General features: G+C 39.7%; 1 protein-coding gene across 2 annotated transcripts; it reads right to left on the bottom strand.

Annotated features, from left to right (window-relative positions):
• Nucleotides 1–1704: 1704 nt before the first annotated feature.
• On the bottom strand, nt 1705–27242 carry LPL (lipoprotein lipase). Of its 2 annotated transcripts, none has more exons than XM_040239125.1 (10): nt 26936–27242; nt 21347–21516; nt 14787–14966; nt 12861–12972; nt 11638–11871; nt 10042–10284; nt 8697–8817; nt 7595–7777; nt 5966–6070; nt 1705–3662 (listed from the first exon to the last, which is right to left on the bottom strand). In XM_040239125.1, coding segments are annotated over exons 1-10 (1437 nt in total). In that variant the 5' UTR covers nt 27024–27242; the 3' UTR covers nt 1705–3661. The 2 variants fall into 2 exon arrangements, with proteins under 2 accessions (XP_040095059.1, XP_040095069.1); XM_040239135.1 differs by lacking the exon at nt 1705–3662 and adding an exon at nt 7283–7284 and having other exon boundaries at nt 5985–6070; nt 26936–27234.
• Between the last annotated feature and the right edge of the window lie 312 nt (nt 27243–27554).

Genomic DNA, 27554 nt, shown 5'->3' with positions numbered 1-27554 from the left:
ATGCTTAGTCTGCCATTAATTTTCTCCAGTTTATCTTTTCATCTCAAACAGTATAGTTTTCATCTCTGGATTTTTGATTATTTTAAAAGAGCTTTCATGATTCTACTTCACATACACATTCTTCTCTCTAGCTCTTTAAACATATGCTATATAGTCATTTTAACTGTTTTAAGGTCCTGAACTACTGATTCTGTCGTATGGGTTGGTTTTTATTTTCTTTTTCTTTTCAGGTACAGGTCACATTTTTCTGCCTTTGCATTCTTAATAGTTTTTGATCAGGTACATTTGTGGATTTTGCCTTTGTGGATGCTCAAAATTCTTATAAATGTTCTTTAGCCTTGTTCTGGGATACCGGTTCTTGAAAACAGCTTTAGTTGCTGAGTCTTTCTTTTAAGCTGTGTTGACAGGACCAGCAAAGTGTTTTAGACCTATTTTTGTTGAGTTATTGAAGCAAAGCTCTTTTGTGCATTGTACTTGGTAGCACTAATTATGAGGTTTTTCCTGTCTGTGAATTGGAAACGCGCACTATCTTATTTCTATGTGAGCTGTATAGGTATTATTTTCTTTGTTCTTTTTGGTGAGTTCTTTCCTGAACCTTTGGTAGTTCACTATCCCCCTTCTCATCCCTCTCACACACACAGACACCTAGTGATCAGTACTCAAAGACTCAAGGGGGATCCTCAGCTGAACTCCAGAGTTCATTATGAAATGATCACCATAATAAGTCTAGTAATCATCCATTCTCATACGAAGTTACTACAATATTATTGATTGTGTTCCTTAATCATTTGACACTTATAGAGTAAAAATGAGAACAATCAAGCATTGATCTTGCATTTCTAAAACTCAGTGGGCACAGCTGGAATGCTAAGAGGGTAGATTAGAAGCTTGGGTTGTCCAGGAGCTGATAAGCATGCATGTCATTTAGATTCAGTAAAATAATTCTGCTTTCCAAAAGACTTTCCTTAATGAACAAGATGGAGGCTGTGTCTAAACATTTGTAACTGTGTAAATTTCTTAAGAGGTCATTACATATTTTATAAAACGATACTTATTTTAGTTTAAGGTAACTAGAAAAACAAAATATGCAATTCATAACACTTTAAATGAAGAAAGTGTGGGCCAGGAAGTCAAACCAATAGTAAACTATTCCGAGTCTTAGAACAGCAATCCATTCTCCAAGAATTTGTTCAAGAATATTAAGTCCTGACTGTACTAAGAAGCAATCCCTACTTAGTTACATGGGTGGGCTATATGTGTTGTTCTTTTCCATTATCAAAACAATTCAATGAAAAGGTCTAAAAATGTACTTCCAAAGTGTTCATTTTATTATACAAATGCCATCCGCTTCATAGCTAATGATCAGATCTCAGAAACAGAGACATTATTCCAGGAAGTGGTGAAAGATATTTAGTATTAGTGTCTAACATGTTACTTGTGAAGAAGTATCTGGGAGGCAAGAAAAGTTCTGTGTGTTTTATTTAGGAATAATTCTGTATCATTTTTCGCTATAGTTTAAATGATCTCTAAGACTTTGTACAAATGTAAATATAAAAAATAAAATATACTGTGCACTGTAATTTTTAGAAGCTGTACTTTTTACTGAGCATAGGGATTATTCAGTAAAAATCTGCTGAATGATCTGGCTCTAAGAAGAAATTTCTTTTAAGGGGAGTTTAAATGATACAAAATAATGACTTAGCATTGTAATGAAATGTTGTCAGTTTTATTAAAAGTAGATTCCATTTCTTCACACAAGTAAGTTTTGTGTTTTTTTAAAGCCCATTTTATTGTATTGTTTCATCAGAGTAAGTTGGCTCAGTGAAACTGTTACCGATAAAAACACGTACAAAATTAGCACCAAACATCTATAAATGCAGATAGCCACAGTGACCTTTCCAATATGTACAATCTCCCTTTACACATACACACATATATTTACAGCTAATAAATAACATTGAAAGTCAAAGCATTGCTGATATATATATAGTGAAGTCTGTAGAAGTCAGAGTTCCCAGGGCCATACACTGATTGAATTTATACTTTCTTAAGTTGATGCACCCTTGCTCAAAACCTAAATCCAGAGAATTAATGAATTATAACAATGAAGGGGGATGCCAACAACAAGTCGCACAACATTTTATTTTTAGAGAGAATTCATTCCAAACTGGCTGATGTCAATCACAGCATTCATTCTACTTTGTACAGGCACAATCGTAGCTCTCAGATGAAGGAGTGTTCCAGCACCACTGGAACACTTTCTACTGCACTGTATTCTAATGCACCTCTTAATCATTTACCTTCCAAGCCATGCTGAGGAATAATCATATATGTGGGACTTCATACGTGAATATGTTTTCAGACACCCACACACATTCAGTTTGGATTTCCAGTAATAGCCTCTGAAATATTTGACGTCTCTATCATTTTATAATAATATATAGAAAAGCATTCTGAAAATATGAGATCTAGTTTATAAATAAATGTTCACTCACTCTTGACTAGTTGTTAAAAACAACAACTTTCATGACAATTCACGTGGATATAGAAATTGATCCTTTTCATTGTCCACAATGGTTTTAAGCACTTATATGACCGACTGTAACTTTTCTGTTTCTTTACTTAGTAAAAACAATCTTTGTCTAAAATCTGTAAGACTTTGCGTGATGCAAAGTTTCATCTTGAACACATATTTTCTTATCATAGTTAGGGAAGAAAGAGACATGCTCGAAGTCTGACTGAAGCATGGCTGAAATAAGCCTAAAATTAAACAGTAACTATCATACATTAAAGGACTTCAATGAACATAATTTTGAAAATCTGATAATAAAATTACGGTATCTTTTTTTTCTCTGTAGTTAAAATTCTGTATCAGCTGATGATAACAGGCTCATTTGAAAAGCCTATCTAGGGAAAAACTATTAAAATATAATCTTGAGACAAAGCAGGAAAAGGAAGGGGAAATACTAAACCATAAACTGTAAAGTTTATTAAGATTTAATTGATCTCAACTTTATATATCTCCTTTAATTTGTAACTTAGTTATGATGCAACCAACCGTAGAGGGTGTTTAAAGGTTCAGTGCTTTATCAACTCTGTTATTCATTTCTATCTCCTCGTCACTAGTTCCTGGTTCACTCTTGAACTACATTCCAATGGCAAGAGGAGAGTCATTCCAAGGAAGTAGGGATTTTGATTGATAAGTAAATGGGTCCTACTCATGCTGCAAAAAATCCTACTTTCTATATTTAGACTTGGAGAAAGCTTTGAGAAGGTTATCAATCTAGAAAATGCAGAATCCCAACTAAAAATGAGATTTTAATCAATTTTAGGCTATGGCTAAACTTACTACATGAAGAGATCTGATTATTTTACCATTTTAAATAACTCATTTTTTTCTCCAAGGACAGAATGCAGTGCTTTTCATGTCTGTTATTTGTTTTAATGTTGGAAGATGTGCTATTTGGTGCCATATACCTCAAATTGAATTAGTTTTAGTATTTGAGACTGTCTCTTAAAATAACTAATAAAGCTAGAGCTGGGGTTAATACTCAGGAAAACTCACTTTTCACCATCTAAAGCACTGGGTGTCTTTTGTAAAAGTTATTTCATTCTTCATAGAATTTATACGCTGTTCTTTCTTCTGTAGCTTTGCCAAGTTTCTGAGAGAAAACAGAGGAAAAATGGCAATTAATTATCTGCTTAGTGTTTTATAACCCTCTTCCGTCCCTCACCACCTTCAAGATGAAAAAGCAGTCAACCAGAAGTTCAGAACAAAGGTTGTGAGAATAAACCTAATCAGAGGAAGTGGCAGGCTCATAGGCATCAAAGACAGTCTAGTATTTACTTAGCCATGTCTCGATAAGGAGTATCCTTTTCAGAAAACTGAATTGAATGATTTCAAAATTTAGCAAGATTTCTTACTTATAAAACTTGTTAAATAAAATAACTATTTTTTTTCCTTTTCTTGTGATATGAGTCTTCTAAAGAGTTTTACCAGAAGATGAGAGAGAAGCTTTTAGTTCACTGACTTAGTCACAGAGGTGAGAAATGGCAGAAGGTTATTAGTCTGAGTCATAATTACCTCCTAGATAAAGTTCAGGAGTAAAAAAAAAAAAAACAAAAACAACTCCTTAAATATTTGTTGTTTCAGTAATTTTATCATCAGATGAAGAACATATCATTAGACTATCTTAGATAAAGTCTTATAACTTACACAAATGTGACAAGAAATACTTGATAAACAGATAAGACTTGGTTCCTAATTTTTCAAGTTTTTTTTAAAATTCACATTACAGATTAAAGTTGTGGATGACCTTGGGATAATATATACATAAGAATGTTTGTGTATGTTTGTACATAATATAAATTCATATATAAAACTTCTTATAGGAGTCCCTTTTGAAGAGTTAAAACAAATGTGAATCGCCTCAGATTTGTGATGACGAAAAAAAAAGCAATGAAGCTCTTAGTAGAAGTATACACTTAGATAAAAATTCAATTATTCTCCCTGGCTCAACACCAGTAACTATTCTCCATTTCAAGTTTATCTTGAGCGCTCTTACATTAATGTTTTTAATCCAGATGGCTTCATTTTGTCCAAAGTATATATGTCATAAAGCCATAATGTAAAAACTAAAATAAGGTAAATATTATACATGTATAGAGAAAGTCTAAAATCCATACCTATCCATTGATAAACTGTATTATATAATAGAACTTAAAAATAAAAGAGATATGTCACATAGAGCCTTTAATATGCTTTTTCTGATTAGAGACTTCTTCTGTACTTTTTTTGTCTGTAAATGTAACTGGGGAAGACAAACCAAAAGCAATTAGCTTTTCTATTTCCGGATGATGTTGTGACCAACTCTCCCCATTGTTTTCTCGTGTCACTGGCTGGTATGATATGATCTAAGCTTTCCCCCTTTATGCCTACAGCCCTTCAGCACTTGCACCTGGCAGGGGGATGAGTGGAGGAATGGAAGTGGCACACTTTGGGAATTCCAGGAGGGGACATGGTGGAGAGAGAGGCAGTCACATGTTCAGTCTCTACTTAGTACTGACGCTCTGGAAAAATTCAGCTGACAGCTGCCATGTGGATTAAAAGGTCAGGTAGAAAAGAGCCAGGCCATTGTTTTGAGGTGGAAAAGAGAACCATCTTGTAAACTCTTAAGTCCATAAGCTTTCCATCTTTGCGGGTTTTGAGACGGATGCCTGGTGGCTGCCCCTTTGGCTCCCTGTCCTGGAATCTGCTGGCACTCAGAATCAAGGAGGACTCTGGTTTTGGCTGATGTTTCAGTCTCCTGGGTACCTCCCAGGAGGAGCTGTGCCCATAGCCACAGTGATGGCTACAAACCTGTGATATATGCTCTGCACACAGGTCTGTAAAGGGAGCAGGGTTGCAGTACAGGAAAAAGCAGAAGTGAAGATTTTGTGGTAATTCAAGAAGTAAAATAAAACCTACGAAGTGCACCAGAGCTGGCAAAAAGAACAGGAAAAAGAAAATGGAGGAAGTACTGCTAAAAGCAAATGGACAGGTCCAATGTGCGTGCATGTGTGTGCATGTGTGCGTGCAGGTGTGTGCATGTGTGCGTGCGTGCTCAGTCGCTCAGTTGTGTCCGACTCTTTGTGACCCCATGGGCTGTAGCCCTCCAGGGTCCTCTGTCCATGGGATTTCCCAGGCAAGAATACTGGAGTAGGTTGACATTTCCTACTCCAGGGGATCTTCCTGACCCAGGGATTGAACTCTCATCTCCTGCATTGGCAAGCGGATTCTTTACTACTGAGCCATCGGGAAGCCCCCTAATGTGTATATAGAAGACTTTAAGAAAGACCACCTGAAGGTTCTCATCACAAGACTCAGTCCAAGCCTCTAGTTCAGGGGTGAAGGGCAAAGCATGAAGCAGCATCCCTTGGAGAGCAAGTTCAAGATACCCAGAGAACCTGAGCCCATGATGCTCACCAGCCAGACTTTCTATTCAGAGACTTGTCATGGCATTTCACAAATATCACAGGTGACTTTCCTTTCTGCAGATAAGACATTTTCTCCCGGGAACAGAAGATCACCCTGTGGAAGAAAATGTATGTGAACACAGCATACTGGAACAATAAAAATGACTGACTGTTCAAAAATAAATTCTTCTTTCAGGGTTGTCTGAAACTTACATGATTCTTCTGACTGTTTTGATATTTCCAGTAATTAACTATTTATACTCAGGCCATTCCAGTCAGCAACACATCTGAATCAGATGGTTATTTGCGGGCTTAATGCACTGTTTGGCAATAAAGCTCATTCATTAATATAGACAGGCATACAGATAGCCTGGAGCAGGTTTAAAATCACCAGGCTCTTACCAAAAGATGATACAAGATCAACTTTACCACTTCTCAGTGTCTGCATTAAGGAATTCAGAAATCAGCCTTCAACTGGCCCTGCTAGAGAAACCCTACTCTGTATAGCCTCTCCATTCACAACTTCTTTCCCTCCCCTACTTTGGTTATAAAAGAAAATGACAAAGGAGAAAAATATTATTGATCCTAATTTAAAGAGTCATTTTTATTTACAATAATGGTATATTGAAGTTTACAAAATCCCTGCACATTCAGTATGAAAGAAAGTGAAACTGTAATCGCTTAGTCGTGGCCGACTCTGCATTCCCATGGACTGCAGCCTGCCAGGCTCCTCTGTCCATGGAATTCCCCAGGCAAGAATACTAGAGTAGGTAAGCCATTTCTTTCTCCAGGGGATTTCCCAACCCAGGGATTGAACCCAGGTCTCCTGCATTGTAGGCAGATTCTTTACCTTCTGAGCCACCACGGAGGCCCCATTCAGTATAAAAGTTTTAAATCCTCTGAGGCTCTCTATGCATTTCATTTTATAGATCTATATGGATTTGGGTAGGGGAGAGAGGATGAGATTATCTTGGAATCTCATGCTTCTTGAAGAGGCTGGTTTTTATTTTATTTTTTAAAAATATTTGGCTATATCTCTTGGCGTATGGGATCTTAGCTCCCCAACCAGGGACTAAACCCACACTCGCTGCAGTGGAAACTTTCAATCTTAACAACTGAACTGCTAGGGAAGTCCTGAGGTTGGTTTTAATCTCTGAATGTCCGAGTGGCATCACTAAGTTTCTCTGCATAACTGTTTTGTGCTTGCAGGAATCAATGTAAAATGAGAAGTTGAGATTCTTGACTTCTAATCTCAGCTTTACTCAATGATTGTGGCAACTCAATGTTGTTTATGTTTTCTTTCCATGAAATGCAGAAATACCATTACTTCTCTAGTATAATAATAAAAAATACTCTTAAAAAATAATAATAATTATCTAGGTATATAGTTTTAAATGAATTGCATAGAGAGCCTCAGAGGATTTAAAACTTTTATACTGAATGGGGCTTTCTTGGTGGCTCAGAAGCTAAAGAATCTGCCTACAATGCAGGAGAGCTGGGTTTAATCCCTGGATATAGGTATATAGTTTTAAAAACAAAGCCTACTAAAGTTTCACCTGAATGTTGGAGGCACCAGAAATACTATTTCTAGGTAAAGACATTTGAGTGAATCAGAAGTGAATGGAGAAAAATTATTTACTTTTTTTGAGTCTCTCCTGCCTTTACTCTGATCTTCCCAATATCAAAGCCAGGGCTGCTCCACCAGTTGGACCAGCTGAAGTAGGAATCGCTAATCCATTTGAGTTTCAACATTAGCAATTCTCCAATATCCACCTCCGTGTAAAGTAGAAAGGAGTATGTCTTATTTGTGGAAACTTCAGGCCTGAATAAAAGATCAACATATTTGGTTAGTTCTGAAAATCAGAATTTTTTCCCTTTTTCTTTCTCCTAAAAGGTAAATAGCTTTATTGTTTGGGGAATATATTTTAAAAAGGCAAAAAATGTCCAACAAAATACACAAGATGAATGTCAATGGCACTTAGCATATTTTGAAAGATGGCTACACCCCTTTAAAGTATTCCAACTTTTATCCTAACAATATGAATTATGTAATATAATTCCTAAGAGAAAAAATTCATAAGTTCATCACTTAGAGATATTATTTTCATTTTCATATATTTCCTTCTTATTTGTATTGATATGTGAACATGTGTTTCTTTTGTCACAATCATAGTGTACATGCAATTCTCTATTTTTTTCTTTATTCACTTCATGTTTTACCTTCCACTTTTTAACATGCTTTACCTAGTTTTCTCTAACTACACTTTTTAGAGGCTAGATTGATTTGATTGATTTGTTGAACCACAATTCACTTAACCATTGCCTCAGTTTTGGACACTTACTTTGCTTCTAATTTATGCTACTGTGGGTACCACTGTAATGAACATCTTTTGCCTTTTAAAAAATTTAAAGCTTTTAAAAAATTTTTCTGTTGAGCACACCTTTTTTTAGGAGTCCTATGCCAGGGGTCTGGGATCTAATGCCTGATGATCTGAGGTGGAGCTGATGTAATAATAATAAAAATTAAGTGCACAATTCATGTAATGAGCTTGAATCATCCTGAAACCATCCCCCATCTCCTAGTCCATGGAAAAATTGTCTTCCACAAAACAGGTCCCTGGTGACAAAAAGGCTGGGGACTGCTATCTTATGCCCTTTCTGTTCCTTAGACTGATGGTCAGGGCCGGTAACAGTGCCATGATAAGCCCCCATGCCGAAGGTAAAATCCTGTGGCTACTCACAGGGTAAAAGGGATGTTCTCGCTCTCAGCCACAGTGCCATACAGAGAGATCTCGAAGTGCTGGTTGGTGTATGTATTACTCTCAGTTCCAGAAAAATGTATCTTTACTTGGTAATGGAAGACTGTAGAGAGAAAATCAGAACAAGCTCTGATCAGTCTTTATGGAAACACCGCAGCACAAACAAGCATGCACTCTCAACAGCAGACTGCATCTTACTAGTGATCAACAGGAAGTGTTCATACATGACTATAAATGTGACTCGGAAAGACTGCTTCATATCTGTACAGTGCTTACTACTAGAATATTCAGGCTTTGAATTCTACTCCCTTGCAGGAGTGTGGTTCTAGTGGATAGGAAGAATCCAGGTGTATCTGACTTGGTAAGCAGACCCAGAAAGATCGGGCACTGGGCTTCCTACTCAGATGGTAAAGAATCTGCCTGCAATGCAGGAGACTCAGATTCTTAACAAAATGGGAGTGTCTTAGAAGGTTTGGTATATTCTTCCCTCTCAGGACTAGTTCCATTTTCAAATACAGGTGGTTCCTGCCTTCACTTAAAGCAGATTTTGTTGTTTGTTGTTTAATAGTTCAGTCGTGTCCAACTCTTTTTCAACCCATGGACTGTAGCCCACCAGGCTCCTCTGTCCATGGGATTCTCCAGGCAAGTATACTGGAGTGGGTTGCTATTCTGCAGGAGATCTTCCCAACCCAAGGACTGAACCTGCGTCTCCTGTATTGTAGTCCGATTCTTTACCACTGAGCCACCTGGGAAGCCCCAAAGCAGATTTTAGGAGTTGGCATCCTTTTTCTGCAAAGGATGAGAGTAAAGAGTTTAGCTTTTGCGAGGCCAAATAGTCTCTGTCTCAACCACTCAACTCTGCCATGGAGGCGTGAAAGCAACCTTAGTCAATACAGAAATAAATTAATGTGGTTACATTCTAATAAAAGGTTTTTTAAAGAAGCAGATGATGGGCTGGAATTGGTTCAAGGGCCATAGTTTGATGATTCTGTATGAATGGTTTCAAATGAACTCAGAGCCTGGTACTAATGTGGTGGCCCATGCTAATGGGCACAAGCACAGAGGACGGTGGCAGGCAGAACTGCTGCACAGGGTAGCGCAGTTGCGCCCTGGGTCTTACTAGCAGTGGGAACTAGCAACTCCAGCAAAATGGATTAGTGCAACTTCCCCTCTACCAACAGAAACATGAATGAGGGCTCAGAACTTAGCAACACTGTTTTATCATCTCTATTGCAATGGACAAAATCAGTACATGTGATGCAACAAGCATGATAATAAAAAAATAGGATTAAATCCATTTTCCTATTTATAACAATCTCCAGCCTACCTTTGTAAGGCATCTGAGAACGAGTCTTCAGGTACATCTTGCTGCTTCTTTTGGCTCTGACCTTGTTGATCTCGTAGCCCATGTTGTTGCAACGGTTCTTTCTGCAGCTCAGGCAGAGACCTTTCTCAAAGGCTTCTTTGGAATTGCACCGGTAGGCCTTACTTGGATTTTCTTCATTCAACAGAGAGTCAATGAAGAGATGAACAGAACGCTCGTGGGAGCACTTCACTAGCTGATCCACATCTGGGGAAAAGAAACACAAGGAACATTTCAACTCTGTGACAGTTCACAATGAATGTTTCATCTTGCATGTCTAATACAGCTGAGATGTGGTGTTAGAACAAAATGATCTCCTTGATTCTAGGTCCTGTTTAAGGAGGCACTCTTGAAAGTAGCTTCTTCTCTACCCCAAGAGTGTTAAAGTTGCCAATTTTATCAGGAACTTTAGACGCTTCTGCTATCTTATATTTGTGAGTATGTTTACGAAGCTGTAATAAGGACATCCAAGATAGCAGTTGATTTCCCCCAGTTCATAACACCTTTTGCTTATACTGAAAGTATATAATACTTCTAGATGCTTCAGGAAGTATATCCCTAGAAACCACATCATAGGTATAATTGCCATATTAACAGAATAATTGAGGAGTGTGTCACTGTTCATGAGTTTTTACATTAAATTATAGAAATAATAGAATTATTAATAATTATTTCTATAATTTCTATAATTATAAAACATATTATTTATATATTTCTATAAGTGTATAATTATAGAATTATAGAAATAATCAGCAATGTCATAAAAGTACAGCTTTTTATCATAAGCTTTTTTACCAATTAAAATTAGTAACATTATGCTGTAAATTCTATAATGTATGCCCCAAACCCAGGAGTATATTGGTTATAGATAGGTCCCATTGCCCACGAGGTATGCAAAGATCCCTTAAAACAAATCATAATGGCAGCCCACTCCAGTATTCTTCCCTGGAGAATCCCATGGACAGAGGAGCTTGGAGGGTTATAGTCCACAGGTCGCAAAGAGTCAGACACGACTGAGCGACTTCACTTTCACTTTAACATGATTATTCAACATTAAAAACTAATATTAAACTGTATTTTCTTCTTAAAAACTTGGAATATTTATTGTTAGGGAATGGTGATTTGTTTTTGATTTGTACATCTCTTTAAAAGGCTGGCAAAAGAAATCTGAACTAATTGACATGTCCTTTACTTTTAGTAGAATTAAAAATAACTCTACTGGTTTTGCACTGTATTCAAAGTTTAATGTGTAGCAAGATAATACTTTATCAAAGGCAAGGCAGTTTTCTTGCTATCTCACTGTTTGTTTTTTTCCCTTTTATTACTGCAAGTACAGTATTTAGTGTGGCTTACAATATAATACAAGATGAAATGTCTATCTGACACCAGGAAGTATTGAGGTTCCAAGGTGATCATGGTAAAATGTGACAGACTTCTTCAAAAACACATCTTGGCTAAATGTATAAATGTATATTCAAACTATGTACTTGTGGAGAATGATAGGGCACTTGGTCAGTAAGACAACAACTTACATTTAGTTAACTTCTGAATTATATTTACCTCCAAGGCCTCTCTCTGCAATCACACGGAGAGCTTCCCCAATGTTACATCCTGGTTGGAAAGTGCCTCCGTTAGGGTAAATGTCAACATGCCCTACTGGTTTCTGGATTCCGATGCTTCGGCCAGGTGACCCCCTGGTGAATGTGTGTAAAACGTCTACAAAATCCGCATCATCAGGAGAAAGGCGACTTGGAGCTTCTGCATACTCGAAGTTAGGTCCAGCTGGATCTAGGCCTTAGAGGGAAAACAAAAAGTCCTCAGAGATTTTTATTTATTTATATATTTGGCTGCATGAGGTCTTAGCTGTGCATGTGGGATCTTTCATTTCATCACGTGGGATCTTTCCTTTGGGCTGCATGAATTCTCTAGCTGAGGTATGTGGCCTTGGTTGCTCCACCACACGTGGGATCTTAGTTCCCCATGGAGAGAAGGAACCTCTGTTCCCTTCATGCGAGGTGAATTCTGAACCACTAGACCGCCAGGGAAGTCACTCAGAGATGTTTTAATCCCCATTAGTTTTAGTCTCCGTCAGTATCACCCTAGCATTCCATTGCTCATCATTTGAATGTAACTGGCAGTCACAGGCTGTTATCAGCTCCAATTCTGTAGTGACTGCGTTTTAAATTACTGAGATTCGTAAGAGAAGGCTTATCTCTTCTTCAAAAAGAAAAATTTGAATTTCTCAAACTAATCATTAAATAACAATTTTCACACAGGATGACTTGATTCCCTTTTGTGCATTATTTCTGTGCCTGGTTAGAAGGCCTATAAATGGGGCTGGGCTCTTTCTTCCTCTCTACATAGGCCAAACTATCTATTGCCATTGGCCTGGATGACAGGTCTCCTTTTTCCACATGGCCTCTGGTGTGGGTCCTTTTTCCTTTTCTCTAGTATTGATGTGAGAGGTGAGAGATATGTGTGCAATACACTAGCAAAGCACAGAGCAAAGGGAGGAGGGAAACGGGTTTCTGAGATGCCACTGGGCTTTCTGTGTTTAACTCTGCGTCGTTTCTCTTCTTCTGCCAGTAGATCGTGAGCCCATGAGAGCAAGGGTCTGAATTTTATTTTATTCCAGAAAAAGAGCCCCCTGTGATAATCAAATGGCCAGGCATACCCCGGAGGGTAACACACATATGCTTGTTTGACAAACATCCTGATTCTCTTTCAGAGTAACAGGCAATGCAGTTCTTTTGTTTTAAGAGAAAATGGCACTGCTTTCTTACCGGTAATCCTGTTGACCTTCTTATTGGTCAGACTTCCTGCAATACCAGCAGCATGGGCCCCAAGGCTGTATCCCAAGAGGTGCACATTGCCCAGGGGATAGTTAAATTCATCCTTTGGAAGACAACAGAAAAAGGAGTTTTACAGTTCTTTGCAAAATATCAATGCTAAAAGAAATAAAAGTTGAATAGTGTTTCAAATAAATAAATATAATTTTCAAAATAGAGGCAATACTGAAACTTAACTATTTATTTTAATTTCTTGTTACAGGTAAGAGGAACATAGACTATATTGTTGAGATTTTCTCTTTCCTTGAGTGAGTGAAGTCGCTCAGTCCTGTCTGACTCTTTGCGACCCCATGGACTGTAGCCTATTCAGGCTCCTCTGTCCATGGGATTTTCCAGGCAAGAGTGCTGGAGTGGATTGCCATTTCCTTCTCTAGGTTCTCTTCCTGACCCAGGAATCGAACCCGGGTCTCCTGCATTGTAGGCAGACGTTTTACCGTCTGAGCCACCAGACTAATATTTAAATTAGAGTTTTCCAAATGTCTGAAATAGAAATGTTGAATTTTCATACATCTGAAGATATATGTATATGTGTATATTTATATATTGGAGTAGGAAATGGCAACCCACTCCAGTATTCTTGCCCCCAAAATTCCATGGGCAGAGGAGCCTGGCAGGCCACAGTTCATGGGGTCACAAAGAGTTGGACATGATTAAGCGACCAAGCATCATATTTATATATAGGTATGTATATATATATATAGACACACACATACAAATATATATTTAACTCATCATTTTCTACTCAAATACCCTGTGTTACTTTATTCTTTAAGGTTACTCAAGCAATGACTTAAAATTGGAAAGTATTACAGAAGATGGGACACATATGGGCCAGCCTTCTCATTCAACAGATGAGAAGTCTGAGTTCCAGGAATGTGATCTGATTTGCCCAAGTTCACTCTCCTGGTTAGCAAAAGAGTCAAGAAAGAACTTTTATCTTTTAATGATCAATTCAATAAACAGAGCTTATTTTTAAGTACTTGGCTTAAATAATGGCCTGTGAGAGTATTATCTTCATTTCAACCCCAAGATACTTTCCAAAGGTAATTTTCAGAGGATGACCTCAGAGAGTCAAAGTGAATGAAGCTCCTGACCCTCAGCTACTTCATATCCTACACACTTTTCCTGCCATTTTTTCCCCTAGCTCATCTCCATCACTCCTACAACTCTCAACAAAAATTCAGATTTTTAATCCACACTAAGGAATAAGTAATATTAAAATTTTCATCAAAAGACTGGTATTCCAACAGGTCAAAGCCTGGATAAAATTTCCATGTGCCAGCCAACTGGTAGAGAAGGATTTGGCAGAACATGACATCTTTCCTCTGCCCTGAAATAACAAGCTTTTGTCTGTTCTGCCCACTTAGTTCTTGGTCTCAGCAAATCTATTCACCATGAAAATATCAAGACAGTGCAGGGCAGGACTATGCTTTATGGATTTTATAGCGTTATCATTTTTTATCATAATGCTACTTTTAGCTGAAAAAAATAATGTCTATGCTTATTCTGAAGATATGAATTGACCCCAAAAATATCCATATCTCAATGTAAAAGAATAAAGGGCTTCCCTGGTGGCCCAGATGGTAAAGAATCTGCCTACAATGTGGGATACCCAGTTTTGATGCCTGAGTCAGGAAGATCCCCTGGAGGAAGGCGTGGCAACCCACTCCAGTATTCTTGCCTGGAGAATCCCATGGACAGAGGAGCCTGGCAGGCTGCAGTCCACGGGGTCGCAAAGAGTCAGACACAATTGAGTGAGTGACACTTTTTTTTTCCACAAAGGAACAGAAACCAGTCGTTAGTTCAGCTCTAGCCAACTGGTCTGTTCTGGATATACAAGGCTCTTTCCCCCAGTCTTACCGCCATCCAGTTCATAAACTTGGCTACATCCTGTCCCACCAGCTTGGTGTACCCTGCAGACACTGGATAATGTTGCTGGGCCCGTGACAGCCAGTCCACCACGATGACGTTGGAGTCTGGTTCCCTCTTGTATAAGGCAGCCACAAGTTTTGGCACCCAACTCTCATACATTCCTGTCACCTAAAGAGGATGATACAAGCATCCTTAAAATGCCCACCTACAACTTGTTATATTAATAGATATATATGTCAACCTCATATATTAAATGGGGGGAAAATCCATAGGAAGCCCATGGGTTCATCAGTAAAACTTCAATAATTTATAGTATTGAAAGATCAGTCTGAATAAGTTAAAATTTACAGTAGAATGACAGACTATTTCAAAAGAAATTTAGTTTAAATACTTGCAATTGGGTTAATAAATATTTCCCAACAGAAATATTTTGGGGAATGTGAGTATCCTTTTTTCTTTTTTTTTCATTTTCTTTTGTAAGTTTTTAATTAGAGGATAACTACTTCACAATATTATAATGGCTTCTACCATACATCAACATGAATCAGTCATAGGTATATATAGGTCCCCCCGCTTTGAACCCTCCCACCTCTTTCCCCATCACACTCCTCTAGGTTTTCACAGAACACTGGCTTTGGGTTCCTTGTGTCATACATCAAACTCTCACTGGCTATCTCTTTTACATATGGTAATGTCTATGTTTAAATGCTTTTCTCTCAAATCATCCCACTCTCTCATTCCCCCACTGTATCCAAAAGTTTGTTCTTTCTGTATGTGTTGCCTTTGCTGCCCTGCAAGTAGGATTGTCATCATTGCTGTCTTTTTAGATTCCATACCTTTATTCTTATAAAGGGTTATTTACATACAAAATTTGATGTGATAGTGAACAAAATAGTTTTAAACATACTATTCTAACAGAAGATAATTTTATTTAGCAATCTCTTAATACATTAGAAAATTATTAGTTTCAGTTCAGACTTTTTCACCATCCTTTCAAATTCTTGATTATCAGAGTGCAAATTAATGAGGTTTAATTATCAAATTTCCAAAATTATGAGATTGGTCTTGTTTTGGAGATAAGCAAACTGCTATGTGTAATTCTTTGCTTCTTGTTGATAAAGGCCCCCAAATTCAAAGTGAAAAGATTTATGCCATCAAAGCGGAGACACTGAACATCTTGGCAAATATGCTTACTTTAAAATAATCGAACACATTAAAAAAATACAGATGACAAAATTCCATGCCATCCCTCTAGGAGCTTATACATAGCGACAACCTGTTTTAAATCTACCCACCTCTATTACAACCTGAGAGCTGATCATACTGTAGCCCTAGTAAACGTTATGACTCAACAAAGAAAATTCTGAAATAAATGTTTTAGGCTGCTTTAAAGGGGAAATCTGTAAAACCTGTATTCTTCTTAGAGTAATGCCAATAGAAAAAATAAGACTCTTGAATTCTCAAATCAAGGGACTTCATTTGAAACTTTGATCTTAGATGGTGGGTCCTTTCAGATCTGCTTCCTTTATTATTATTATTTTTTGTATTTGTTTTCTTTTTAAAAATTTATTTATTTTTTAATTGGAAGATAATTGCTTCCTAGTATTGTGTTGTTTTCTGCAATATATCAACATGAATCAGCCATATACTTCCATTCTGTTTAATCCATTTTGTAGGATAAAACATTAAAACATGAACTCTCGATTCATGCCTGACACTAACAAAGTGCACAAATTTTCACCACATTGCTGTGCTTTGTAGAAGGAAAAAGCAAGCCTGGGACTCAGGAGATGTTGGTTCCAATCCCAGTTCTTCCCCTAATTACGTCTATGAACAGACACTGTTTTAACCTTACCAGGGCACCTATGAAACAAAGGGATTGGATGATCTGGAAGTTACTCTCCACTCCTAAATGTCTTCTTGTGACCACTTTGGTTCCCAATCTACTTGCAGTGATAAAATGCCAGCTCTATAAGCTATATGGAAACAGTGACAGACTTTATTTTCTCAGGCTCAAAAATCACTGCAGATGGTGACTACAGCCATGAAATTAAAAGACACTTGCTCCTTGGAGAAAAAGCTATGACCAATATAGACAGCATATTAAAAAGCAGAGACATTACTTTGCTGACAAAGGTCTGTCTAGTCAAAGCTATGGTTTTTCCAGTAGTCATGTATGGATGTGGGAGTTGGATTATAAAAAGGCTGAGCACCGAAGAATTGATGCTTTTGAACTCTGGTGTTGGAGAAGACTCTTGAGAGACCCTTGGACTGCAAGGAGATCAAACCAATCAATCCTAAAGGAAATCAGTCCTTAATATTCATTGGAAGGACTGATGCTGAAGGTAAAACTACAATACTTTTGCTACCTGATGAGAAGAACTGACTCATTGGAAAAGACCCTGATGCTGGGAAAGATTGAAGTCAGGAGGAGAAGGGGCTGACAGAGGATGAGATGGTTGGATGGCATCACCGACTTGATGGACACTGAGTTTGAGCAAGCTCTGGGAGTTGGTGATGGACAGGGAAACCTGGCGTGCTGCAGTCCATGGGATCACAGAATCAGACACGACTGAGTGACTGAACTGAACTGAACTGATAAGCTATCTCAAGCACAAAGAGAAAGCAAAGCCAAAAAAGCACAAAGGTGATGTGAGATCACTAGGAACATGTTGGAATCTTCTATGAACACATCTCTGTGTGGCTGCTTCCAGTCAGAGTGCAAAGCCTGGGTCTTTGGAAGAACCAGATGCAATGCCCGCCCAGCATAAAACCCTAAAGAATTGGTGCTGCCTCCTCTTTCTTGTCTCTTGAGGTTGAAGGCTAACCACCATTTGCAGCTGCCTTTCCAGAGAGGATGATGTCATTTCTCCAGAACACAATGCTAATCACCCCTCCTTTTAGCCAGGGGTGAGGAGCTCCAACATCACAATTAGAACCCTGTACTTAAACACAAGCAGGTGGCCAAGCTCCAGGACATCTGTGGCTGCACTGCCTCCTGGGAAGTGTCCTGGGCACCCTGCATGCTAAGCATTCCCTTGGTTTCTCATGACAAAGCTGCAGAACCTCCTCACTTAGTCCCATACCCTTAAATGGCTGAGCAGCTTACCTCAGATAAGGCAGGAAAATCTTATTTTCTCTCAACCCCTATTATAAGTTTTTTCTGTACTATCAGTGCTTCTGAGTTGGGCAGTCTGTCAAAGGGCAAGGAACCCAACCTACCCCTACAGCAACTGATACTTTTAGTAACTGCCTAACAATCTTATCCCTTCTTTTTAAAATTTAACATAAGACACTTTTATAAGTAACCCCCAACAAAAATATCAATAACCTCAGATACGCAGATGACACCACCCTTATGGCAGAAAGCAAAGAGGAACGAAAGAGCCTCTTGATGAAGGTGAAAGAGAAGAGTGAAAAAGCTGGCTTAAACTCAACATTCAAAAAATGAAGATTATGGCATCCAGTCCCATCACTTTGTGGCAAACAGATAGGGAAACAATGGCAGACTATTTTCTTGGGCTCAAAAATCAATGCAGATGGTGACTGTAGCCACGAAATTAAAAGACGCTTGCTCCTTGGAAGGAAAGCTATGATCAACCTAGAAGCATATTAAAAAGCACAGACATTACTTGGCCAACAAAGGTCTGTCTAGTTAAAGCTATGATTTTTCCAGGAGTCATGTATGGATGTAAGAGTTGGACTATAAAGAAGGCTAAGCACTGAAGAATTGATGCTTTTGAACTGTGGTGTTGGGGAAGACACTTGAGAGTCCTTTGGACTGAAAGGCGATCCAACCAGTCAATCCTAAAGGAAATCAGTCCTGAATATTTATTGGAAGGACTGATGCTAAAGCTGAAGCTCCAATACTTTGGCCACCTGATGCGAAGACAAAAGACCACTCATTAGAAAAGATCCTGATGATGTGAAAGATTGAAGGCAGGAGAAGAAGGGGACAACAGAGGATGAGATGATTGGATGGTTTCACCGACTTGATGGACATGAGTTTGAGCAAGCTCTGGGAGATATTGAAGAACAGGTAAGCCTGTCATGCTACAATCCATGGGGTCACAAAGAGTCAGACACGACTGAGTGACTGAACAGTAACAACAACCCAACAAAGGACTGGAAAACAAGGACCCACCTTCTTCAGTTCCAAAAAGGTAATATTTCCTAGCTTTTTTCCTTCTCAGTTTCCTTAAATCAGTACTAATTTTTAATAGCTTTGATTCACAGGCACACACGGAGAAGGCAATGGCATCCCACTCCAGTACTCTTGTCTGGAAAATCCTATGGACGGAGGAGCCTGGTAGGCTGCAGTCTGTGGGGTTGCTAAGAGTCAGATACAACTGAGCGACTTCACTTTCACTTTTCACTTTCATGAACTGGAGAAGGAAATGGCAACCCACTCCAGTGTTCTTGCCTGGAGAATCCCAGGGACAGGGGAGCCTAGTGGGCTGCTGTCTATGGGGTCACACAAAGTCAGACACGACTGAAGTGACTTAGCAGCAGCAGCAGCAGCAGCAGCAGCAGCACAAGCACACAGCTGCCCTTGAAGTCTTCCTTGCCACCTGCACCCAGTGGTCCCACTGAAGAAGCCAGGTTGTTCACTGAAATGCCTAGATGAGTTGTTGCACAAACCACCTAGTTCTGCAGAATGAAACTCAGTCCCATAGCCAGTGGCCCAGCCTCTGAGCCCAGGCACTCAAAAATGTCAGGACACATGTGAAGAATATAAGTAGTCTTATTAAGCAGTGGGGCTAATGATAGAAATTACCACTATCTACTGATACTGGGTGAGTCATGTCATCTTAGAGTGAGGAGGAAATATTTTTCAAAAATTCCTAAATTACAAAATTCTCTCAGGGACAAGTTGAGATACCTGAGATATTTAATTTATTTCTGTCATATGAATGTTAAGCTTAAACTTTTTTGAGAAGTATTAAAAGCTAAGTTCTAAATATAGCCAAAATGTGTCTAAAATGACCAAAGATTATATTTTCCAATATAAACCTCTTAAAATGTAAAAAAAATCTGTGTCAAAAATTTGAAAATGCAACTTTATCATAAGATATATAATATGCTCCTGAACTCTAACAAATATATGTGTTTTGTTAAAATAAATATTCCTGTGAAATCCGTTAGTTGTTGCCTTCATCTTTATAAAAGTAATAGCAATTGTCCTACACTGTCAATAACAAAGGCACTTAAGTTATGTAGGAAAAAAAAAATCAGGAGTAGAAAGAGCAACCATTAGTTGATTCATCTCATTAAAGTTAAGTATCTATTACCACATTCACAAACTCTGGACATAATGGAAAGATAATACTTCTTTAAGCATCAATTTTATCTAAGTTCTTTTTAATGAGCTATAAAAATCTGTTCATTAAGGATTGAAAATATTGAAAACAAATTAGTTAAGTAAGAACTATACCATATGAAGGGACTAGCTGGTATATTGAAAGAAAACTACTTTTTTCATATTCTTGAAAAGTAAATATAAGCAGTTTTCACCTTTGCTAATCATCTTGCATGACAGTTCCCTAGCTAGCCCTCTTCCATCTCTAGAAAAGCTCCCTAAAGTTTACAGTTGGAGAATGTTAGGAGAGGAGGGACGTCCAGTCTAAATTCACTTTTTTAACATATCAGTAAACTGAGGCCCAGTGGTGAGAAGTGGCTGGATCCAGTCACAGAGCTAGAGAATGGCAAAGCAGAACACAAACAGTCTCTTCCCTCCACCCCAGCCCTCTCCTCCCTCTCACAGGTCATCTTCCTTAGGAAAGGACTTGGGTGATGCACCGGATGAATCAGGGTCATGCCAGGTCTCCACCAGTTCCTCTAACCTACACTCTGCTCTGTACTTGAGCAAAGGCTAGGGGACTGGCCAGTTTGAGGTCACAACTAGGCACCATGGTAAACTGAAGGCTAGCACTGTCCAGAGGAAGTACTCATGTGTACTTTTCTTATACACTTTTTAAAAATTTATTTTTAATTGAAAGATAATTACTTTACAGTATTGTGTTGATTTCTGCCAAATATTAACATGCATCAGCCATAGGTATATCTATGCTCCCTCCCTCTGGAACCTCCATCCCACCTCTCTCCCTATCCCACCTCCTAGGTTGTTATAGAGCCTAGTGTGAGTTCCCTGAGTCATACAGCAAATTCCCATTGCCTATTTTACATATGGTGATGTATGTTTCCATGTTACTCTATCCATACATCCCACCCTCTTCTTCCTCTCTCAACCATGTGCATAAGTCTGTTCTCTATGTCTGTATCTCCATTGTTGCCCTGCAAATAATTTTATCAGTACCAGCTTTCTAGATTCCATACATAACGTGTTTTTATCTTTCTGACTTACTTCACTCTGTATAGTAGGCAACTTGTTGCTTTTGATTCCTCAATCCCTACCTGAGCCAGAACTGTTTTAATTCCAGTTTAAAGCAAAGTTATCACTGGGTTCCCATCACTCACTGGGCTCTCAACAAGCCTGTTAGAATGCTTAGTTCATGCCAGTCTACTCCTCCCTAAATAGCCTTCCTTACCGTCCAGCCATGGATCACCACAAAGGTTTTGCTGCTGTGGTTGAAGTGACAGTTAGCCACTGATTCCGTCACTCCAGGAATGAGGTGGCAAGTGTCCTCAGCTGTGTCTTCGGGAGTCCTGAGAGCAAATTTACTTTCAATGTCTCTAAAATCTTTTCCTCCTGTAATCCCTGAAAAGGAAAAATTGGATAGGAGGTTAATTAGAGGGTGGTTTGTTTTATTTGCTGGACTAGTGTGCTTTAGATTCACAAGCAAATACCACTAATGCTATTTTTGTTTCTAAAGTTAAAAAAAAAAAGAAAGTGGATTGCAAGAGAATGGTTGATCCTCCAGTGGTATTCAAAGTTGACAGTGCTCCAGTGCTCAGTTGTATCTGACACTTTGCAGAGGGTAAGACAGTTGAATGGCATCACCAAACTTAATGGACATGAGTCTGAGCAAACTCCGAGAGACAGTGAAGCACAGGGAAGCCTGGTATGCTGTAGCTCTTGGCGTCACAGAGAGTCGGACATAATGACCGAACAACAAAAACAAGCAACAACAAAGCTTGTTTGAGGGAAGACTGTTTCCTTTCACTAACATTATTTTTAAAAATTTTAACAAGAAGAAAAGTTGGAAGCATGGGGAAATTTTGTATGGAATTATTCCTCCCCACAAGGCAAGATACATCAGTTCAAAATTGCTTTAGGGATTTGTTCAGAAATATCTGTGCTATGTATGAATTATGATTAATTCTTTCCCCTAATATTTCTTTCCTCACTTATGTCTTCACAGACTTCCACACAAAACTGACGCTTAAAATACTATAGCAGAGGTGGTTTTGGAAAGAATCCACTCTTCATTGTTAAGCCCCGACTGAGTCAGGAGAGAAAGAAAACTCTGGCCTATTTTTCAGTCTCTGGACAATACTTCTAAATGTTGATGAATCTTCACAGGGTATTTGGAGGAAGTACATACTATATCATAGTAAACACTTTAAGTAAATTGCTCTTTTGATTTTGCCCAAGAAGTTATTTTACTGTTAGAAACTGCCTTGGAAAATTTCAAACTAGGTTAGTTTCACCCACATCACTCTGTATCAAATAATTTATGTTTCCCTTCTTAGCAGTCTTATTTTAACATGTTCGATCAGCAAGCTTTTTAAAGCAGAAATAACCTGAACAATCTGGCAGACAGATCTCGCCCACCACCTGGTTGCCAAACTGATATTTAAGATTATTGCTATGCATAATTCCAGAGGATAACAGTCACTTTTAGTATATTTTTTTCTAGAATTATGCAACATGGTGGCCCTAGAGTTGCTGGTGGTTTTGAAATGACTAAGAATATTCTTTGAAATTATTAAGGCAGGATTTGTATATTTCTATGAAAAAGAAAAGTCTATTAAATCTTTAACTCTTGTACCAGATTACCATATGTATCACTCAGAGCTCCAATTTCCCACAACCATCATTTCTATGGGCTATATAGCTTGTAAAGAAAAATAGAAGAAAATTCATACATTTGCAAGAAAATTTGTATTTGGAAACTTCTGTTTCGCTTTTCATGGATTTTTTTTTTTTTAAGTTACAGAAAGCATAATGAAGCCTTTGACAAGAAAACAGTACCCCTCTATATGCTATGTGATGTTTTCAATTCTTTGTCTATTCTGTATATGAAATTATAGATGCTACTGGTGTTTAATCAGTCTTTCCCTCTCCTTGGTGTTCTGACACATACCAAAGGTATTTCCACATACCTGGTTGTTTGTAATCCTTTAAGGATGTCTTGGCATTCTAAAGATGAGTGTGGTTTCCCAATTTCTACCAGCCCTCATACAACTGACTTAGGCCAGGAAGAGTTAGGGAGAAGGATGGACCCTGACTGTGGGTCAACAGTATGCTTAGTCGTCGTAATATATACACTGGGGATTGCTCCTGGCTGGCAGATTGAACTGATTTGACTCAACTGCTACTAAGGAAATTATTGTTTTTTATACATGGAAATGATAGTAGAAGGACCTTTCACTAGATCCCCTTAGAAGTAAAGCCACCTTAGAATAGTGTGTGTTACAGAGGCAGTTGCCTAACATTTAATCCTTTTTAAGGCCTCTGTTCTGAATTCGACTCATCATATTAGTAACATCACACCATGAGATGTGTCCTCATCAAACACTAAGGAGAGATTTGGGAGCATCAGGTAAGTTACAAGTCAATGCATTTCTTGACTATGTAATCTCTATCTCTAAATTCCTAAATAAACAACAAAAAATCAAAGTGTGTCGACAAAGGCTAGGAGTTATCTTAACACAGATAATAACTCACAGAGATGAAATTAGGTCAAGTCCAAACCCTTTAAAGGTATGCTTATAGAGGTACATTATAGGAGGAGCATTGAGCATCCCAGAAAAGCCACTGTAAAGGCAGTTCACAGTTATCAGATAAATAAGATTAACATTTATATGAGGACAGGAGGTATATGAGCTCAGTTATAATGCCATTCTCTTAAAGTTTTTACTTCCTTTTTTCTCTGTTTTTCCTCTCTGACACACACAAACATACACTCCTAAAGAACATCATTAGTAATTCGCCTCTTCTCTGAGGCTGATGGTCATAGTTATCAGCTCAGCTTCTATAGAATACTGACCTCCCCCAAACCAAAAAAAAAAAAAAAGATTTGGGGAAAAAAATCAGTGTTGCTATCTGAATGAATTGATTGGAGTTTTCAGACATTCCAATGTAGACAAGGCGCTTGCTTACCTAACAAGCAGATTTACTTTCCAATTTTATAGAAAAAAATGTTTGCAAAAATAGGAGCTGTAAACTCTACAGCCTAATTTCTCCTCCTGAAATAAAGCAAGAAAGGATGGTTGAGCTAAAAATACACCACCAGAAACAAAGTGAACATTTCCTGCTGCCAAATCTTCCCCTGTGCCTGACTCCCACCTTTCCATACATTAATCAATCATGCTCTTGCTGAGCTCTGCTTAATTTGAAGGTGCTATGTGCTATTTTGCTGTCATCACTCATCATGTTTAACTCAGATATTAGCCTAGAAATTCTCTATGGCCAGTCAAACAGACTTGTAGCTACTGAGCTCTTCAAGTTTCCTAATGAGGCCATGCAGAGATTGTGGTGGCTCCAAGAAAAAAAAAAAGAGCCTGAGGGCAGTGCCCATATCCTCATATTTTTCTTAGAAATTGAAAACAGAGAAGTATAGTCAGAGCCCAGAGGTGGTGGTATTCCCTCCTCACACTTGTTCCTTTCTACTCTGAATGTCTTACATTCCTACCTAAATTAGTTTGGAGGAGAAAGAGGGCAGAGAGTTGTTGTGATAGGAGAGGCATAATATAAAGAGGGGGTGGGGTTAGAGTGAGAGTGGGAAGGAAGGATGAGGGGGATTAATTTCAAGTCCATTTCCAAATGATTCCTCCCTTACAAAGCATTTATAGCTAGGAAAAACATAGACTGATTAAAATCCAATTTAATTCCTTAATCACTTGTGTCTATCTGCATGGAAGAGTAAGGAATTAAAGGGTCTAAGAGGATTTTGAGTCTGGTCTAAATTCCTCATTTTAGGACTGAGGAAGCAAAATCCAGAGAGGTGACACTTACTAGCCCAGTAATTTAGGGTCCTGAATCTCTCAGGGAGTCTGACAAAAACTTTAAAACTGTGAATGACACTTATTTGTGTGTGTTTCTGGTCTAAGTAACATTATCCCGTGATGTACTATCTGAAACAAGAATTTGGAGTTTGTTCCAACCATTTTCTCAGATAGTGTAAAACACACATGCTACTTGGTAAGATGTTTGCCTGTGTGTCTGGTCAGTCGCCCTAGTCCTGTAGGACTCTGTGGGACCCCATGGACCCTAGCCTGCTGGATTCCACCATCCATGGGATATTCCGGGCAAAAATACCCGGCTGGGTTGCCATGCCCTCCTCCAGGGAATTTTCCCGATCCAGGGATCAAACCCATGTCTCCTGAGTCTCCTTTCTCCTGATGCTGGGATAGACTGAAGGCAGTAGGAGAAGGGGACAACAGAGGATGAGATGGTTGGATGGCATCACCAACTCCCTGGACACAAGTATAAGCAAACTCCAGGAGATGGTGAAGGACAGGGAAGCCTGGTGTGCTGCAGTCCATGGGGTTGCAAAGAGTCAGACACGACTTAGCGACTGAACAACAACAAATTGAACCTCCAGCGTTCTCAAACTGATCTGACAGAAAAGATACTTTTATCAGCTTTCCTTTTTTAACCTATCAAAAATGCTATTTCATATACATCAGAAACTAACACAACATGGTAAAGCAATTTTACTCCAACTTAAATTAAAAATGTTATTTCACAACTCTGCTGAAATAGCAAAGTCAGGGACAAACTTAGCAGCAAAGTCAGAGACAAACTTCACTATAAAATGAGCCACTGCCGGACGTGCCGCCTGAAAGCACACCCAGGAGACACGCCCTAACTGCAATTCCACCAAAGAGAAAAGAAAATGTTGCCTCTTTTTATGACTTGCTTCAGCTAGCTGCCTTTTCAGTTCTGCTGTGTGTTAGCTGAACCAAGGCTCAAGTTACACAGGCTGCCTCTGTTGTGGGCAGGTCTCGGGCTGGGCGCTCTTCTTCTCTGCAATAAACCCACATCTGGCCTGGACGCCTTATCCCTGGTGAGCGGTGACTGGGGTTCCGCCAGTGGCCTCCCCGCGGCGCCCAAGAAGCCCCAAGAGCTCGGACCGCACCGCGGGGCAGGGCGCCCGAGTCGGGCTCAGCTCCGAGAACAGTCCGAGGACAGTAAGGGTAGCCAAGCGCAAACCTGGCAATCTCCAAGTCAGCGGTCAGATTGCTGGTCGCTCTGCCACGTTTTTCACGGCGGGGGGTGGGGGTGAGGGGAGCGGTGGTCAACCCTTCACCAGGTTTGCTGGCGGCTAAGTAAAGCCGGGGGTACAAGAGTGGAAGCTGGACAGCTTCCCCGGCGCGCCAGTGCGTGCAGGACCCCGCGTGCCCAGGACTTCGCGCCCTGCGTCCTCTCCTCCAAGTCCCTCCACGTGGAGAGCAAAAGTGTCCAGAGTTGGGGTCAATGCCTCCCCGCGCTGCCCCACGGGCCGGCTTCTCCAGAAGGGGCCACTTTTTACTCGCGCTCTCACTGGCTGGGACTGAGCTGCGACCAAGGCCAAGCCCGGGTCACCTTGGCCCCCTTCATTTCATTCCAGGGCCCCTGCAAGAGGAGAGGTTAAAGCAGGTCGCCGCTGGCAGAGCCCTTCCTCCCGCCTCCCTGGCCCCGCCCCTCACACTCTACCGGACCTACCCGGCTCCTTTCCCTGTAGAGCCGAGGCTCCAGGGAACTCAGCCCCAGCCGGAGTAGAGAGGACTGCGCGGGAAAGAGAAAGGGGTACTGGGAGCCGCCCCAGAGAGATCGGAGGGAAAGTCTCCTCCGTGCTCCTTCTAGATCCCACGCCCGCGACCCTTTCTGAGGCAAGCGCTCGGGCTAGGAGAGTTCCCGGTGCTCATCGCAACCCCTTCCTACTTTCTTTCCTTCTCATCTTCACAACCTGTGCAAATGGCCACTGAGCCTATTCTGCAAGTGGGGAGTCTGCGCGCACAAAACTTACTGTCGGCGGCGACCAGCCCTCCGCGGGAGACGGTCAGACTCTGCAGCCACACGCTCAGAGCCAGCAGAAGTAGGGCCTTGCTCTCCATCTCGGGGGATGTCCCTCTGTAGGAGATGCAGGGCACCGGGCGCGAGCGCGAACAGAGCAGAAGAACCGCTGAGCCCGAGGCGGCAGCAGGCTGGAGCAGCGGTCTGGCGCAGAGCAAGTCACCCTTTAAAGGGGAGGGTGGGGAGCTAGAAGCGGCAGGTTTCCTCGGAGGAGGAGGAGGTGGGGGAGGAGAAAATGAGTCTGACACTGTTTCCACTCCACGGCTGCTTATGTGATTGGAAATATGCAAATAAACCTCATCACCTATTGGCTATAAAATCATAAGTTGGGGGGAGGATACTAAATTCACTTTCAAATATTTGAGCAAACTGAAATGAGGTTCAACTCTGCAAGGGAGAAGAAGGGGAAAGGGCAGAAGGAAAAATTTTACTTTCTCTAGGAGGGCAATTTGCTTTTCCTAAGGGGTCTGGTTCTCTTGGGTCCCCTATACAAACACCAAACAAAGGTTTTTATGGCTTTATGTGAAATACTCTGTAATCATCTGTTTTCTAAGAAAGGGAAGTTAAGTTGT

This window comes from Oryx dammah, unplaced genomic scaffold, assembly GCF_014754425.2.
Source record: "Oryx dammah isolate SB20612 unplaced genomic scaffold, SCBI_Odam_1.1 HiC_scaffold_1, whole genome shotgun sequence".
In the NCBI taxonomy this organism is placed as follows: Eukaryota; Metazoa; Chordata; class Mammalia; order Artiodactyla; family Bovidae; genus Oryx; species Oryx dammah.
This window is presented reverse-complemented; position numbering and strand designations above follow the sequence as displayed.